Here is a 17,725-nt window from a genome sequence, read left to right as displayed (position 1 = left end):
CAGGCACTCTCCAGGGTGTGTACAACTTCCACCTCCAGTGCCCTGTAAGAGTCTTGGTATTCTCCCCATTTTACAAACAATAGGTGGAATAAAATGAATTTATTGACTAAAATTAAAATATGCAGAATTTCACTTTAAATTTGCATTGGAATATTATGAATACATTCCCTAACAGGCAATGCTGAAATTCAAAGAGCTCTGAAAACAAAAACACTAATTTGTGTGGCTCCAAAGCATGAACTGACCTCTAGTCCTTTGGCAGCAAATCTTTTGTGTTTATGCCTTGGGGTGTGAATACTGCTGTGTTTCCATTCAGAAACATCAGCCTATCTGATCACAGGGGTGGCACCTCAGACCCTGTATGGGGTACTAGGGAACGTATGGTCCCAGAGGTTTCAGAAACAGTGCTGGACTGAAGCCTGAGCTAAGTGTTTTGCATCCTGTCTGCTTATTTCCACAACAGTCAGCGCTGCCTCTGCAGGCTGACCTGAGGGGCTGTGAGCAGCACGGGTGGCTGGTAGGCATGGGAGAACGGGGCACTGAGGACAGTGACAGCTGTGGGCAGCACGGCCACAGTGGCACCTCACGGTGACCAAGGCCTTGCACAGACTCCTTCAAGGGCCCAGCACAAAGACCATTCTCGCAGTGAGAGCAGCTCAGATGTTAAAAGCAGGAATACCCCTTACATCTCCACAGGCAGGAAGGCTTCCTGATCAATCTGGACATCAACATCTTTTTTGGTGGCGATTTTGTAAACAGGGATTGCTTTTTGCACTGCAGCCTAGAAAAGCAGCAAACAGTAAGAGGTTTAGAAGAAACTGGGGGCACAGGTATCCAAAACACCAACAAACTGTGCAAGGACATTCCTACCAGTTTTTCAAGTGCAAGAACAGATGCAGTTTTCTGCACCCCTGCATTCACTGCCTCATTATTTACAGTAGCCAAGATAGAGAAGAGCCCTGTGCCCATTGACAGATACATGGGTAAAGATGTGGTACATACACACATGGAGTATTACTTAGCCATAAAAAAGGAAACCCTGCCACTTCCAACATGGTGGACCTAGACGGTATCATGCTAAGCAAAGTCAGCCAGAAAGAGAAAGACAAATACCATGCTGATTTCACTTATATGGGGAATCTAAAAAGCAAACCAAGGTATAGACCCACAAATATAGACAACAGACTGTTGGTTATCATAGGGTAGGGAGGAGGAGGGGATAAAATATGTGAAGGGAATAAAGAGGTACAAACTGCAAATCGCGAAACAGGTTAGTCATAGGAATGGAAGCACAACGTAGAGAATAAAACCAGTAACACTGTATAGTATCTTGGCATGGCAACAGGGGGAACTGTACTTCCTGCAGCGATCATCTAGTGATGCAAACAATCACCGAGTCATTATGTTGTACATCTGAAACCAACATAATACTGTATATCAACTTCACTGCAAAAAAATTATTTTTAAAAATGAAGTACTGAAACATGTTACAGCATGGATAAATCTGGAAAACATCGTAAGTGAAAGAAAGCAGTCACAGAAGACCACTTACTGTAAGGTTCCTTTATAGGAAATGTCCTGGGTAGATGAACTTAAGAGAGACCGAAAGTAAATTAGTAGTTGCCTAGGGCTGAGGGAAGAGGGGAAAGCGTTGAGAGGTGACAAATGAAAGGCAGAAGATTCTTTTTTGGGGGTGATGAAGACATCCTAAAAATGACGGTGGTGATGGCTGCGCACTGTTGGTGTGCTAGGAACCATTATTTACTTAAAAAAAATACATGCATTGTTAGTGGTAATGTACAACAGCACAGCCACCATGGAGAATGGTATAGCACTTCCCCCAAAATGAGACACTGAAATGCCAAGGGATCCAGCAATTCTACCTCAGGATACACATCCAAAAGTCAAAGCAGAGACGTGAACAGGTATTTGCACACCTACATTCACAGCTGTCTTACTCACAATAGCCAAAAGATAGATAGCCCAACACCTAACCCATGAGTGGATAAGCAACATGTGGTGTACAGGCAAACGTTCTTTCACTGTGCCTCACAGACAATGCATTTTGTTCGAACTGAAAGTTTGGGGCAACCTTGCTTCGAGCCAGTCTCTCAGCACCATTTTTCCAACTGCATTTGTTCAGTTCATGTCTCATGCTGGTAATTAACTATTTTGAACTTTTTCATTATTGTTATGGCAATCTGTGATCTTTGATGCTAAACTACTGTAAACTACTTTGGGGCTCCATAAACCACACCTGTAAAATGGAAAACTTGACTGACAAACACTGTATGTGTTCTGACCGCTTCACTGACCTGTCTTCTACCCTTTCCTCGGAACTCCCATTCCCTGAGACACAACAATATTGAAATCAGGCCAATGACTAACCCTCCAGTGGTCTCTAACTGTCCAAGTGAAAGAAGAGTCATGTGTCTCTCATTTTAAATCAAAAGCTGGAAAAGACTTAAGCTCAGTGAGGAAGTCATGTTGAAGGCCAAGACCAGCCAGGTTGTGGATACAAAGGGCAAGTTCCTGAGGGAAATTTAACGTGCTCCCCCCAGTGACCCCGCGAACAATGAGCAAGCAGCCTTCCTGTGGTAACAGAGAAAGCCTTCCTGGCCTGCAGAGGAGATCAAACCGGCCACCACACTCCCTTCAGCCAAAGTCCAATCCAGCTGGAGCAAGGCCCTGAATCTCTTCAGGTCTGTGATAGCCGAGGGAGGTGAGGAGGCTGCAATCTGATGCTGGCACAGGTTGGCTTGTGAAGTTTAAGGAAAAAAGGCATCTTTGTAACATAAAATCGCAATGTGAAGCTGCAAGTGCTGACGCAGAAGCTGCAGCAAGTCATCCAGAAACTCCAGCTAAGACAACTAATGACGGTGCTAGCCTAACCCACAGAACATGACTGCTCGCTGACGAGGCGCCTGCTCACCCAAGGCCTCTGATGGAGACAGACAAGACCAATGTGGGCAACAGCATCCATCCTGCAGCCTAGGGATCCAAGGAGTCGTTCTGACTTTCAAGCATTATTATTTAAGAACTACATTTTGTAAGGCTATAGCTGCCACAGACAGTGATTCCTCTGATGGGTCTGGGTGAAATCAATTGAAAATCTTCTGGAAAGGATTCACCATTCTAAATGCCATGATTCATGGGAAGAGAACAAAATATCAATATGAACAAGAGTCTGTAAGAAGCTGATTCCAGCCCTCACGGATGCCTTTGAGGGGTTCAAGACCTCAGTGGAGAAAGTGACTTAACTGCTGCAATTTAACGGTAAAACTTCAGTGGATGAGGAGTTGCTTCTTATGGATGAGCAAAGAAAGTGGTTCCTGAAATGGAATCTACTCCTGGTGAAGATGCTGTGAAGACTGCTGAAATGACAACAAAGGATCTAGAATATGACATAAACCTGGTTGATAAAGCATCTGTGGGTTGTGAGAGGGTTGACTCCAATTTTGAAAGAAGTTCTCCTGTGGTAAAATGCTCTCAAAGGGCATCACCTGCTTCAGAGACATCGTGCATGAAAGGAAGAGCCCATCAACAGAGCACACCTCACAGCTACCCCGACCCTTGGCAACCCTCACCCCGATTGGTCAGCAGCCACCAACATCACAGCAAGACGCTCCACCAGGGAAAGATTATGACTTGCTGAAGGTCAAATGATGGTTAGTATTTTTAGCAATAAAGTATTTTTAATTAAGGTATGTCCAGTACTTTTAGACATAATGCTGCTGCACACTTAATATTAAGAGCCTACAGTACAGTGTATAGATAACTTTTACATGAAACCAAAACCTCCATTTATTTGCCTTATTGTATTCACTGTTTTGCAACAGTCTGGAATCGAGCTTGCTATACCTCAAAGGTATGCCTGTATACATTCAATGCAGCCTTAAAAAGGAAGATGTTCTAATATGTGCTACAGCACAGATGAGCTCTGAGGATGCTATGCTGTATCAAGTAACCCAGTCACCAAAGGACAGATACTATGTGGTTCCACTTCTATGAGGTGCCTAGAGTAGTTACATTGAGAAAAAGTAGACCTCTGGTTTTCAGAGTCTGGACATTATTTATTGGAGGGAAGATGAAAACGTTCTGGGAAAGGAGGGATCGGGGTGGCTCACAACGATGTGGATGTACTCAACACGCCTGTTAACACTTAAAATGGTAAGTTTTATGTTATACTTATAATTTAAAAAAGAAATGAACTCACTGGAGAAAAAAAGACAGAAGTAGATTTAATGTGCTGCAGCCAGTGAGGTAAGATGCAGGTGTGTCTTGAACAATACTTTGCACTCCAGTAGACACATAAATAACATTTTATTGAAGACACATCAGTATTTCTCTGACAATACTACTAAACAGATTTAGACATACATTCCATTCTTCCCTGCTCCTCAAATCTATAGCCCCACCTGGAGAGCCACTCATTGACACTGGAAGCTGACACTGTGTAGTCAAGAAAAACCTTGCTTGCACCTGGCAATATCATGGTGTCATCTAGAAAAGGCCATCTGGCAACTCAGCCCTGCCTCCACAGAGTGCTGACCACCTCGGTCTAGCTCTGTCTTACAGGCTCACAGGCAAGGCTGTGAGCACAAACAAGGACCCAGGTCACAGCAGTTTAGAAACCAGCATCCCACAATTAATTCAGAGTGGAGACTAAGAGGAATGAACACCTCGGTTCTCCAGCTGGCACCTCTACTTTACTAGGAGACAAGGTACTTGGGGAAGAATTATAGTAAAAATACTAATATATTAGATATTATAAATGTATTAATTTATACATACAAGAACTGTAATTGCCAAGGGACTAAGCACTTACATCCTTCCCTGAAAGCATGCTACATCCAAGAGGAGTTTTACCCTGTGGTGCAACTCGGTTGTCCATATCAGAGCTGGGGAGTTCAGGCTATGACCTGAGGCTCCCGCAGTCCGAGCACTGCTACTGCTCAGCCTGTGTGCACCTGCCACAGGGCCGGCAGTCATCCCTCAGACCAGGGCACCTTGTCCCTTAGAGAGGATATGGACGAGCACCTCAACACTTGCCTCCACACTGTAGCTGTTTCCACTGCTGCTCAGCCTTCCCTCTGGTGCCCACCTTCTGTCTCTAGGTACACGAACACATTAGGCTAGAACCACACCCTGCTCATCTGGCAGTAGTTTGCCTCTTTTTGATGGTGTTGGCTGTCTCTGTGCCAGTCCACAGGTGCTGTCTTTACTGCTGAGATTTCAAATCGTGGTATTACAAAGTCCCCAGAAACAGGATGGTACTAATTCAGACGGCAGCCTGACCTCTCTGAGAAGGAATCAGAGGTGTAGGGACACCTGAGTTACTCTCTGCAATGCGTTAGGACTCCTCTAACTCCCGCGGCTGAGCTGTCATCTACTGGAGCATGCATTTCAACCTTGTTTCTTCTTCAAGCTCTTTACCTTTACCAGAGGGAAATCCTGCTTCCTGCAACGAACAATCATTCGGGGCTCCAACAACTGGTACAAACCCTGTAAGATACAATCAGATGCAATTAGTGGGAAATGCAAACTATAAAATAAAGCAACAGTAAAACAAAATGTGTTTATGATTCTTTCATCTGGTTTGGAGAAAAAAGTCCCCTTGTAAGTTCCCCAAAAGACAGCATACAGTATGAGAACACGGAAAAAATCTTGATACCGTAAACCAGATAAATACACCCAATGCTCTGGAGGTAGAAAGAAAATTCATATAGGGGTTTTATCTTACATTAACTAGGTTTAAGACAGATACTATTGTAATCAACCTAAGTAAACAAAGGAGTCACAGCCAAGCAGCAAACACTGAAGATGTATTTAATCCTTGGTCTGAACCCCAATATCTAAAGCCATGTGTTTTAGTGGTGAAGTCAAATGAGGGAAGTTTAGAGCTGGAGGTAGCAAAGTTTTCCCGAATGAGAAAGGACTAATAAAACTTTATAAAAGAGAGGCCAGCCTGAAGTTTTATTTGCCACAGATACTACTGTCCCCACATACTTCTCTACTAGACAAAGAAAAGAACAAAGGAAGACCACTAGGTAAGAAAACAGGAAAAACAGAGCTGACCTCTAATCTATCTTGTCAATTTTTTAAGAACTGTGGCTATCAATGGCAGATCTGGCCTATAAATTACCTGGAGGACCAGGCCATCCAGCAACACTTGGTACCTGGTTGTATCTTTTACCACTTTGCCGAGTCTTTGTTTTGCTTCATTTAGTAGGTCCTACAAAAAGTGGAGGAGAAAAAAGTTACCGACACATCTGGATGTCAGCTCAGAACCCCCGAGGGCTGGTCCTGGCTCACACCTAAATGCTTCACACTTTATTGCTGTGTTTTCATTCAACACACATGTTCTGAGATAGATGATAAAGCAAATGCTGTACAAAGTCCTGTGCAGTGATCAAGGAGGCAAGAGCACCATCACAGCTCCCACAGGGCTCACAGGTGGGCAAAACAGCCCCAGTTCCCAAACAGTTCAGAAACCTGCACAGCCAACGGGTATGGAAAGAGCCACGTGATACAGATTTGCACAACAAGCTATTGAGACAGTTTCACGAGATGATTCCATTTGTTATGAGAAAAAAAACAAATGATATCTGGATAGAGAACGATGTCTGCCTCTAGAAAGGTGGATTACCAATGACTTCAATTTTCTTTATGCTAGTTTGTATTTTCTAATTTGGCTATAATAAACATTGACTTCTATAATAAAAATAACTACAATGAAAATTAAAAAGGATTATCAGGAAACAAATCTCATATGGTTGAGAAGAACACACTGGAAATTACTTATTAAGTAGTAAGAATTTACAGGCTTCCTGGCCAAGAAAAGACGTAGGCCTTAGAAAAGGCAGAGCTTAAACTGCTGGCTGCCATACATGTTGGGTACTTAGCCATAGTAAGCCTTCTCTGCACTCTATTTTACTTGGTATGATCTTCAGGAAGTTATGTTTCTGGAATTTTAAGGAGGAAAAGACACATGGTTTCCTAGAGGCCAATCAGAATTTGGGGAGAGGGTAGAGAGGAGGAAGAGGCCCCCTATGTTGAAAAGCCCTTAGGTGAGTCACCCTTGACCCCCCAGAACCTCTGATGTGCAGCACACCTGCAGCGAGCTCCTGCTCCATACACCGGTGCCTAGGTGAGGGCACTCTGTCTGAAATTCACTCATACATCTAATCTCAAGCAACCATTTATCTCTTTTGATACCTACTAAGTACAAATATACCAAGATTTTTAAAAAATCAGGAGTATTTCACTTTGAAGGGCAACTAAAAAATTTTATTTTAATAAAAAATAAAATAGATATAAATCTTCAACTGCACCACCTAGTATTTCATCATGGTGTGTAATAATAAGAATGGTGGCTCTTCACCTCTTCTACAGACTAATTTTGCAAGGAAACGGTTTCAGAGTCAATTCTCACATCAGACAACTAATAAAGTCCATGCTTTCATATTACAAAGGTTTCTAATGCACTAACAAAGAAAAATTCTAAATAATGAGTATATGTTACTGTAGAAGATTTTTAATGTGCAGTTGGACACCCCTAAGAATTTCATGAAGGTGTTTTGTCATTCACCATTTTAATGAAAACAACTTAGAATTCCTATTTTTTAAAAAGCAAATAAAAGACTGGTTCAAAAAAATACTAATTCACATTTGTTACGTACCTATGATTATCTCCACTGAAGCTAGTATCTGTAAAATGCTGATGCTGCGGCCCTGGATGTCTCTAGAACATCCAAAACTCAGGGAAAGAGAACGGTAGTGGTGGTGTGTCCAAACTACTTTTCATCCAGTGGGAAACAAAGACCAGCCACCCCTGCACTGAGTGATTTTCAGAGAGATAACTGAAAAAAGCTACCCAAATACTCTTATTTTGTCATTAGAACCATTTCCACCCCATTAATAACTTCATGACCTTTTTAAGTCCCAAATGCAGGGGTTCCAATCAAGTGATGAATGCTGTTTCTGTACACTTCAGAGACTTCTTTAAAACAAACACTATTTACTTACTCTTGTATTTCAGTCTACAGGGTAATATATACCCTATGCTCAAAGCAAACATGGCTTAATGTCACTCATTGGTCCATAAAATCATACTTTTCACTTATATTTTAGGTAAAATTAAATTGACCACACCACTTGTTTTATGGAGAAAAAGTAGGGGTATTCTAATTATTTTAAATAAACTTTAAAGTACTTTTAACATGCTAATTAAATTTCCTCCCTAAAAATCACTTTATTACATTCTGCACAAAACTGACGAAGTGATTAAAATTCCCAGAGGAGTTTGCAAGATTCTAGTTTGTTAATAAATCAGAAAGGATACAAAATTCCTTTTCCACTTCCCTGTTATGACCCAAAGTAGACGTCCTTTTCTAATGAAGCCCTGTTTAGGATAGGACCCAATTAACAGCAAAATATTACAGCTTGAAAGCCCAAAACAAACAAGTTAGCAGGCAAGGACTGCTAAATTTACCTATCAAGCAAAACCAAGTACTTTTAAAGTTTAACAACAAAAATGTCCAAGCAAACAATCATTTTTCTTCTAAATATGTGTTAGATGGCAGTCAATCTCTTCTCCCGCCAGTGGGATTATCTTGGTGCTTAGGTCAGACTGGCTCCATTTCCGCTTCTTACTGATCCTCAGCTTTCAGCCCTGAGCTCACAGAGGTCCTCCTACGGAACTGCTGCTGAAGGGACTAAGGCAACTACAAGGCCTTACCCTTTTCTCCATCTCAAGTGTAATTAACTTTAGGATTTTTCTAGTCCTAAAAACTGAAGAGAAAGTAGAGCCTCAAAATGTCTCCCACAGCAACAGGTGTTCTCGAACAGATTCTGCACAAAGCAGACTAAACCAGCACAGCAAGAAATACTTAAGGAATAACTAATTGCCTCATAAACATCTGGAGTCTGAAGACAGGGTTGTAATTCTGAGTTAGGCCAGAAACTGGAAGTAGTGATGCCGAGCACTGTGAAGAACATCTTCTTTAAGTTCAAAGGAAGAATAAGTATTTAAAAAAGGAAAAAAAAGGTGAGAAAATTAATTTCTGGAGATTAAAAAGAAACTGGGTAGAACATTGCTAAAACTGAAATTTCTATTACAAACAGCAAAACTACTAACAGGGGATCAAAAAAAATCAACCCCTAGTTTTAGGTGTCCATCAGAATACCCTAACCCCTAGAAGTGTTAATTAAACCGTAACAGTCTAATAAGAAGTTGTGGGCCTTTGAAAGCTAGCACGCTTATGGGTACAAAGACTAAAAGCATGTATTACCAAAGACATCTGGCTGAAAGCAGTCTCAACCCCTCTCACCACGAGATTCCTCAAGCATTTATTTACCTCTTTGTACTGGAAACAACCAGTCAACACTAGCGAAGCAAACAGGGCTGGACAGTAAAGCGTGGAGATAGCTTTCTCTAAGAGAATAAAACTAAATAAAGTCAACCTGTAAAGAGCAAACTAGCCAGTAATCCACTATGAAAAATTTGGAAAATGGGTAAATGTTTTACCATCACCTAAAACTCCAACAAAGGATGTGCGAAGTCAGAATACTCTCTGGCTAAGAAGGCTGAAAACCTCACTGATATACATTGTATTGTCCATTGTCTAAAGCATTCCTGCCCACTGAACAAGTATGTAACCATAGGTGACAAAGGTAAATTACAATCAATAATGTTACAACCACTAATATCACAGTGACATTCTTTCCTTCTAAATTAAACTACTTCCTGCTTATAATTTGGCTCTCCATGCAGCTTTTCCAAGGAGAGATGTCACATGTCAGCTGACCCATCTGTATTCTATGAGTTTGGAAGGGCATATCTGTCTACTTAGACCTAACATTGTCTAGAGATTCTGAAAATATTAGAATTCTGGTCCTGGAAAGCTGGAAACCAAAACCTGATAATGATGTCAACATCTAAGTCATGTCTTCATGGTCCTGCCTCCCTCCAAGACATTTCTATTTCATCTATCTCTAATTACACATGACACAAATCTCTACTTCAGGACCATGAACAGAATATATATGGTTAGAGTGTTCTTTATTTCCCTTAAACACCACCACTCATAAGCAAGTTGTGAAGTTTAGAGAAGTGACACACAAGGAGCTACTATTCATTCAATACCTGTCATGCTAGGCGATGATAACACTTGTCACTTTACCTAGTTACCTTAGTTCTAAACATGCTACAGGTCATGTTTTCCCACTAGAGGAATCAGAGCTCAAAGGAGTTAAAATTTGCTCAGCAAACAGCTAATAGTGCTGAGATAGAACTCAAACCTCCAAGGCCACCAAAGCATGTGCTCTGACATCTAGAAAACATCAGGACAAGCAGAAAGGACAAACAGCACAGAGAGTAAACTGCAGGGCTGTGCAACTTAGCCCATAACGTGCAAGTAACAGCCTGCTTCCCTCCTTCCCGGGTCATTATGTCCCTTCCTCTTACTGTCAACACCCCTTCCATCCAACTACTTGTTGAAGAGTCCTTCCTTTCCTAAGTTCCTACTCTAAGGATGAAGTCAGAAATAACATGATTTTTTCTTATTTTGGTCTCATTGATGTACAATTACATGAGCAACATTATGGTTACTAGACTCCACCCATTATCAAGTCCCCACCACATGCCCTATTATAGTCACTGTCCATCAGCGTAATAAGATGCTATAGAATCACTACTTGTCTTCTCTGTTATACTGCATTCCCTGTGCCCCGACCCCCTACATTATGTGTGCTAATCGTAATGCCCCCTTTTCCACCTTATCCCTCCCTTCCCACCCATCCTGCCCCAAGTCCCTTACCCTTTGGTAACTGTTAGTCCATTCTTGGGTTCTGTGAGTCTGCTGCTGTTTTGTTCCTTCAGTTTTTGCTTTGTTCTTATACTCCACAGATGAGTGAAATCATCTGGTACTTGTCTTTCTCCACCTGGCTTGTTTCACTGAGCATAATACTCTCTAGGTCCATCCATGTTGTTGCAAATGGTAGGATTTGTTTTCTTACGGCTGAATAATATTCCATTGTGTATATATACCATGTCTTCTTTATCCATTCATCAACTGATGGACACTCAGGTTGCTTCCATTTCTTAGCTACTGTAAACAGTGCTGCGATAAACATAGGGGTGCAACCTGGGCTCCTGCATTCTTAGGGTAAATTCCTAGGAGTGGAATTCCTGGGTCAAATGATATTTCTATTTTGAGTTTTTTGAGGAATCTCCATAGTGCTTTCCACAATGGTTGAACTAATTTACATTCCCACAACCAGTGTAAGATAGGTTCCCCTTTATCCACATCCTTGCCAACATTTGTTGTTGTTTATCTTTTGGATGTTGGCCATCCTAACTGGTGTGAGGTGATATCTCATTGTGGTTTAAATTTGCATTTCTCTGATAATTAGCGATGTGGAGAATCATTTCATTTGCCTATTGGCCATCTCAATTTCTTCGTTGGAGAAGTATCTGTTCATGTCCTCTGCCCATTTTTTAATTGCATTATTTGCTTTTTCTTTGTTCAGGTGTATGATCTCTTTCTTTCTTTTGGATGTCAACCCCTTATAGGGGTTGACATACTTATGAATATATTATTCCATACTGTAGGATGTCTTTTTGTTCTACTGATGGTGTCCTGTACAGTACAGAAGCTTTTTAGTTTAATATAGTCCCACTTGTTCATTTTTGCTTTTGTTTCCCTTCCCCAGGGAGACATGTTCAGGAAGAAGTTGCTAATGTTTATGTCCAAAAGATTTTTCCCTATGTTTTTTTCTAAGGGTTTTATGGTTTCATGACTTACATTCAGGTCTTTAATCTATTTTGACTTTACTTTTGTGTATGGAGTTAGACATGTGTATCCAGTGTCATTCTCTTACATGTAGCTGTCCACTTTTACCAACACCAGCTCTTGAAGAGGCTGTCATTTCCCCATTGTATATCCATGGCTCCTTTATTGTACATTAATTGATCATATATGCTTGGGTTACTATCTGGACTCTCTCTATTCTGTTCCACTGGTCTATGGGCCTGCTCTAGTGCCAATATCAAACTGTCTTGATTACTGTGGCTTTGAGTAGAGCTTGAAGTTGGGAAGCTAGATCCCCCCTGCTTTATTCTTCCTTCTCAGGATTGCTTTAGCTATCCGGGGTTCTTTGTGGTTCCATATGAATTTTAGAATTATTTGTTACAGTTTGTTGAAGAATGCTGTCGGTATTTTGATAGGGATTGCACTGAATCTGCAGCTTGCTTTAGGCAGGACGGCCATTTTGACAAATATTAATTCTTCCTAGCCAAGAGCATGGGATGAATTTCCATTTATTAGTGTCCTCTTTAATTTCTCTTAAGAACGTCTTGTAGTTTTCAGGGTATAGGTCTTTCACTTCCTTGGTTAGGTTTATTCCTAGGTATTTGATTATTTTTGATGCAATTGTGAATGGAATTGTTTTTCTGATTTCTCTTTCTGCTAGTTCAACATTAGTGTATAGGAAAGCAACAGATTTCTGTGTATTAATTTTGTATCCTGCAACGTTGCTGAATTCAGATATTAGATCTAGTAGTTTTGGAGTGGATTCTTTAGGGTTTGTTATGTACAATATCATGTCATCTGCAAACAGGGACAGTTTGACTTCTTTCTTACCAATTTGGAGGCCTTTTATTTCTTTGTGTTGTCTGATTGCCGTGGCTAGGACCTCCAGTACTATTTTGAATAACAACGGGGACAGTGGACATCCTTCTCTTATTCCCGTCCTTAGGAGAAAAGCTTTCAGCTTCTCGCTGTTAAGTATAATGTTGGCTGTGGGTTTGTCATATATAGCCTTTATTATGCCCTCTATACCCATTTTGTTGAGAGCTTTTATCATGAATGGATGTTGAATTTTGTCAAATGCTTTTACAGCATGTATGGGGATCATCATGTGGTTTTGTCCTTTATGTTGATGTGGTGGATTATGTTGATGGATTTTCAAATGTTGTACCATCCTTGCATCCCTGAGATGAATACCACTTGATCATGGTGTATGATCCTCTTGATGTATTTTTGAATTCGGTTTGCTAATATTTTGTTGAGTATTTTGCATCTATACTCATCAGGGATATTGGTCTGTATTTTTCTTTTTGTGGTGTCTTTGCCTGGTTTTGGTAGTAGAGTGATTCTGGCTTCATAGAATGAGTTTGGAAGTATTCCCTCCTTTTCTATTTTTTGGAAAACTTTAAGGAGAATGGGTATTATGTCTTCTCTAGATGTCTGATAAATTTCAGCGGTGAATCCATATGGTCCAGAGGTTTCGTTCTAGGGTAGTTTTTTTATTACCGATTCAATTTCGTTGCTGGTATTTGGTCTGTTTAGATTTTCTGTTTCTTCTTTGGTCAGTCTTGGAAGGTTGTATTTTTGTAGAAAGTTGTCCATTTCTTCTAGGTTATCCAGTTTGTTAGCATATATATTTTCATAGTATTGTCTAATCATTCTTTGTATTTCTGTGGTGTTCATAGTGATTTTTCCTTTCTAATTTCTGATTCTGTTCATGTGTGCAGATTCTCTTTTTTTCTTAGTAAGTCTGACTATGGGTTTAAGTATTTTGTTTGTTTTCTCAAGGAACCAGCTCTTGGTTTCATTAATTTTTTATATTGTTTTATTCTTCTCAATTTTATTTATTTCTTCTCTGATCTTTATTATGTCCCTCCTACAGACTTTGGGCCTCATTTGGTTCTTCTTTTCCCAGTTTCAATAATTGTGACTTTAGACTACTCATTTGGGGTTGTTCTTCCTTCTTCAAATAGGCCTAGATTGCTATGTACTTTCCTCTTAAAACTGCCTTCACTGTGTCCCACTTAAGTTGGGGTGTTATGCTGTTGTTTTCATTTGTCTCCATATATTGCTTGACCTGTTTTTTAATTTGGTCATTGATCCATTGATTATTTAGGAGTATGTTGTTAAATCTCTATGTGCTTGTGAGCCTTTTTCTTTTCTTTCTACAATATATTTCTAGTTTTGCACCTTTGTGATCTGAGAAGTTGGTTGATAGAATTTCAATCTTTTTGAATTTACTGAGGCTCTTTTTGTGGCCTAATATGTGGTCTATTCTGGAAAATGTTCCATGTGCACTTGAGAAGTTCTGTAGATGTCTGTTAGGTTCATCTGTTCTAGTGTGTTGTTCAGTGCCTCTGTGTCCTTACTTATTTTCTGTCTGATCTGTCCTTTGGAGTGAGTGGTGTGTCGAAGTCTCCTAAAATGAATGCACTGCATTCTATATCCTCCTTTAATTGTTAGTATTTGTTTCACATATGTAAGTGCTCCTATGTAGGGTGCATAGATATTTATAATGGTTATATCCTCTTGTTGGACTGACCCCTTATCATTATGCAATGTCCTTCTTTGTCTCCTGTTACTTTCTTTGTTTTGAAGTCTATTTTGTCTGATACAAGTACTACAACACCTGCTTTTTTCTCCCTATTGTTTGCATGAAATATCTTTTTCCATCCCTTCTCTTTTATTCTGTGTATGTCTTTGGGTTTGAGGTGTGTCTCCTGTAGGCAGCATATAAATAGGTCTTGCTTTTTTTTTCCATTCTATTATTCTGTGTCTTTTGATTGGTGCATTCGGTCATTTACATTTAGGGTGATTATAGATACATATGTCATTGCAGGCTTTGGCTATGTGGTTACCAAAGGTTCAAGTGTAGCTTCTTTACTATGTAATTGTGTGACTTAAGTCATTCATTAAGTTACTGTAAACATAGTCTGATGATTCTTTATTTCTGTTCCTTCTTTTTTCTTCCTCCTCCACTCTTTTGTTAGATGTTGTATTCTGTACTCTTTGCATTTTGCTTGACTGATTTTGTGGATAGCTGATTTTATTTTGCATTTACTTAGTATTTGGTTGGTCTACTTTCTTGGCTGTGGTTTTATTTTCTCTCGTTACATCTATTTAGCCTTACGAGCACTTCCATCTAGAGCAGTCCCTTTAAAATACACTGTAGAGATGGTTTGTGGTAGGTAAATTCCTTCAACTTTTGCTTATCTGGAAATTGTTTAATCCCTCCTTCAAATTTAAATGATAATTGTGCTGGATACAGTATTCCTGGATCTAGGCCCTTCTGTTTCATTGCATTAAATATATCATGCCATTCTCTTCTGGCCTGTAAGGTTTCTGCTAAGAAGTCTGATGATAGCCTCACGGGTTTTCCTTTGTAGGTGGATCTTTTTTCTCTCTCTGGCTGCTTTTAGTACTCTGTCCTTGTCTTTGATATTTGCCATTTTAATTATTATATGTCTAGGTGTTGTCCTCCTTGGGTCCCTTGTGTTGGAAGATCTGTTAACTTCCATGGTCTGAGAGACTATTTCCTTCCCCAGATTGTGGATGTTTTCAGCATTTCTTCAAAGACACTTTCTATCCCTTTTTCTCTCTCTTCTTCTGGTACCCCTATTATGAGAATATTGTTCTGTTTGGATTGGCTCCACAGTTCTTTTAATATTTTTTCATTCCTAGAGATCCTTTTCTCTCTCTCCCTCAGCTTCTCTGTATTCCGCTTCTCTGATTTCTATTCCATTACCAGTCTCTTGCACCTCATCCAGTCTGCTCTTAAATCCTTCCATTGTGTCTCAATTGTGTTATCTCCCTCTGGAATTCATCCCTTAGCTCTTGCATATTTCTCTGCAGGTCCATCAGCATGCTTATGACTTTTATTTTTAATTCTTTTTCAGAAAGATTGATAATTTTGGCCTCACCAGGCCCTCTGTCTGGTGTTTGAGGGATTTTGGACTGAACAACGTTCTTCTGCCTTTTCATGGTGATGGAAGTGATCACCACGAGTTGCCTGTGTGTCAGCTGGGAGAACAAAGCCCCTTCCTCCTTGCTGATCGCCTTGCCTGTCTCTGCTGCCTGTGCCAGTCAACCACACACAGGGAGCAGCATCTGGGTTAATCCCGAGTTGCCATGGGCAGGGCAGCCCTCAGGATGGCCTACGACACTGGCAGGGGTTGGGGTTGCAGGCAAGCATCGCATGTTCACCAAGAGAATAAAGCCCCTTTATGTCTTCCAGACTCTGCACCAGTCTCTGCTGTCTGCTGGTCAACTGCGGGCAGGGGGCAGCCTCTGGGTCTGGCCCGGTTAGCTGCAAGGTGGGAGAAGCCTCTGTGTGGTTGTGGTGGGTGGGTCTGCTCCCCAGCTGCTCTGCAGCAATGGCGGGTCAGCCAGTTTGCTTGGAGTGCCATTGTGGGGTAGTGAATGGCAGGCTGCTTATAGCTGTAAGGGGCTTCGGAGCTGCGTTGCCACCCAGGGGTTTAGGGCACCTGAAGTTCCTTAAAGTTCCCAGCCTGCTGGGCTGAGTGTGCCAGGACAATTTTGTCCACCTATTAAACCCTTGTCCCTTTAAGACTTCTAAAGTGCCCACTTTTCCTTTGTCCCAGGGCAGCCAGCTGTGGGAACCTGTTTGCGGTCTTAGTGTCGGATTTTGCTTTTCCATTCCTTTAATATCCAGTACACCATGCAATGTGTGTCTGTGCTCCTGGTGCAGATTACTAGGGCTGGTTATTTAGCAGTCTTGTGCTTCCACTATGATTATTTTCCTTCTACCAGTGAGCTGGGGTGGGGGGATTGCTCAGGTCCTGCTGGGTCACAGCTCTGTATCTTACCCTTTTCGTGAGATGCTGAGTTCTCACAGATGTAGATGTAGCCTGGCTTGTGTACTGTATCTTCTGGTCACTCTTTTAGGAATAGTTGTATTTGCTGTATTTTCAAAATATATACAGTTTTCGGAGGGCATTTCCGCCACCCTACTCACACTGTCATCTTGAGAATCCCCCCAGAAATAAAATGTTTCAAAGTAGGAAGATCCATGTATCAAAGACCTGAATGTAAGTCATGAAACCATTAAACTCTTAGAAGAAAACACAGGCAAAACTCTCTTGAATATAAACATGAGCAACTTTTTCATGAACATGTCTCCCCGGGCAAGGGAAACAAAAGCAAAAATAAACAAGGGACTATATCAAACTAAAAAGCTTCTGTACAGCAAAAGACACCATCAGCAGAACAAAAAAGCAACCTACAGTATGGGAGAATATATTCATAAATAACATAAGGGTTTGACATCCAAAATACATAAAGAGCTCATGTACCTCAACAAACAAAAAGCAAATAATCCAATTAAAAAATGGGCAGAGGAGCTGAACAGATACTTCTCCAAAGAAGAAATTCAGATGGCCAACAGGCACATGAAAAGATGCTCCACATTGCCAATTATCAGAAAAATGCAAATTAAAACTACAATGAGATAGCACCTCACACCAGTTAGGATGGCCACCATCCAAAAGACAAATAACAACAAATGCTGGTGAGGATGTGGAGAGAGGGGAACCCTCCTACACTGATGGTGGGAATGTAAATTAGTTCAACTATTGTGAAAAAGCAGTATGGAGGTTCCTCAAAAAACCCAAAATAGAAATATCATTTGACCCAGGAATTCCACTCCTAGAAATTTACCCTAAGAACACAGGATCCCAGATTCAAAAAGACAAATGCACCCCTATGTTTATTGCAGCACTATTTACAATAGCCAAGAAATGGAAGCAACCTGTGTCCATCAGTAGATGAATGGATAAAGAAGAGATGGTACATATACACAGTGGAATATTATTCAGCCATAAGAAGAAAACAAATCCTACCACTTGCAACAACATGGTTGCTCAATGAAATAAGCCAGGCGGAGAAAGACAAGTTCC

At 40.7% G+C, this 17,725-nt stretch overlaps 1 protein-coding gene across 1 annotated transcript in view; it reads right to left on the bottom strand.

Moving 5' to 3' along the window:
- ATP6V1E1 (ATPase H+ transporting V1 subunit E1) overlaps positions 1-17,725 on the bottom strand; it is a 33,197-nt gene that overhangs the window by 2,472 nt on the left and 13,000 nt on the right. The window contains exons 5-7 of the mRNA XM_036932450.2: positions 6,146-6,235; positions 5,437-5,505; positions 687-781 (exon numbers count right to left, since the gene is read on the bottom strand). Coding sequence (XP_036788345.2) covers positions 687-781; positions 5,437-5,505; positions 6,146-6,235 — 254 coding nt within the window. The remainder of the gene's footprint in view (positions 1-686; positions 782-5,436; positions 5,506-6,145; positions 6,236-17,725) is intronic.

Source organism: Manis pentadactyla, chromosome 14 (assembly GCF_030020395.1).
Source record: "Manis pentadactyla isolate mManPen7 chromosome 14, mManPen7.hap1, whole genome shotgun sequence".
Taxonomy (NCBI): Eukaryota; Metazoa; Chordata; class Mammalia; order Pholidota; family Manidae; genus Manis; species Manis pentadactyla.
Note: the sequence above shows the minus strand (reverse complement) of the source record. Positions and strands in the feature narration are given on the sequence as shown.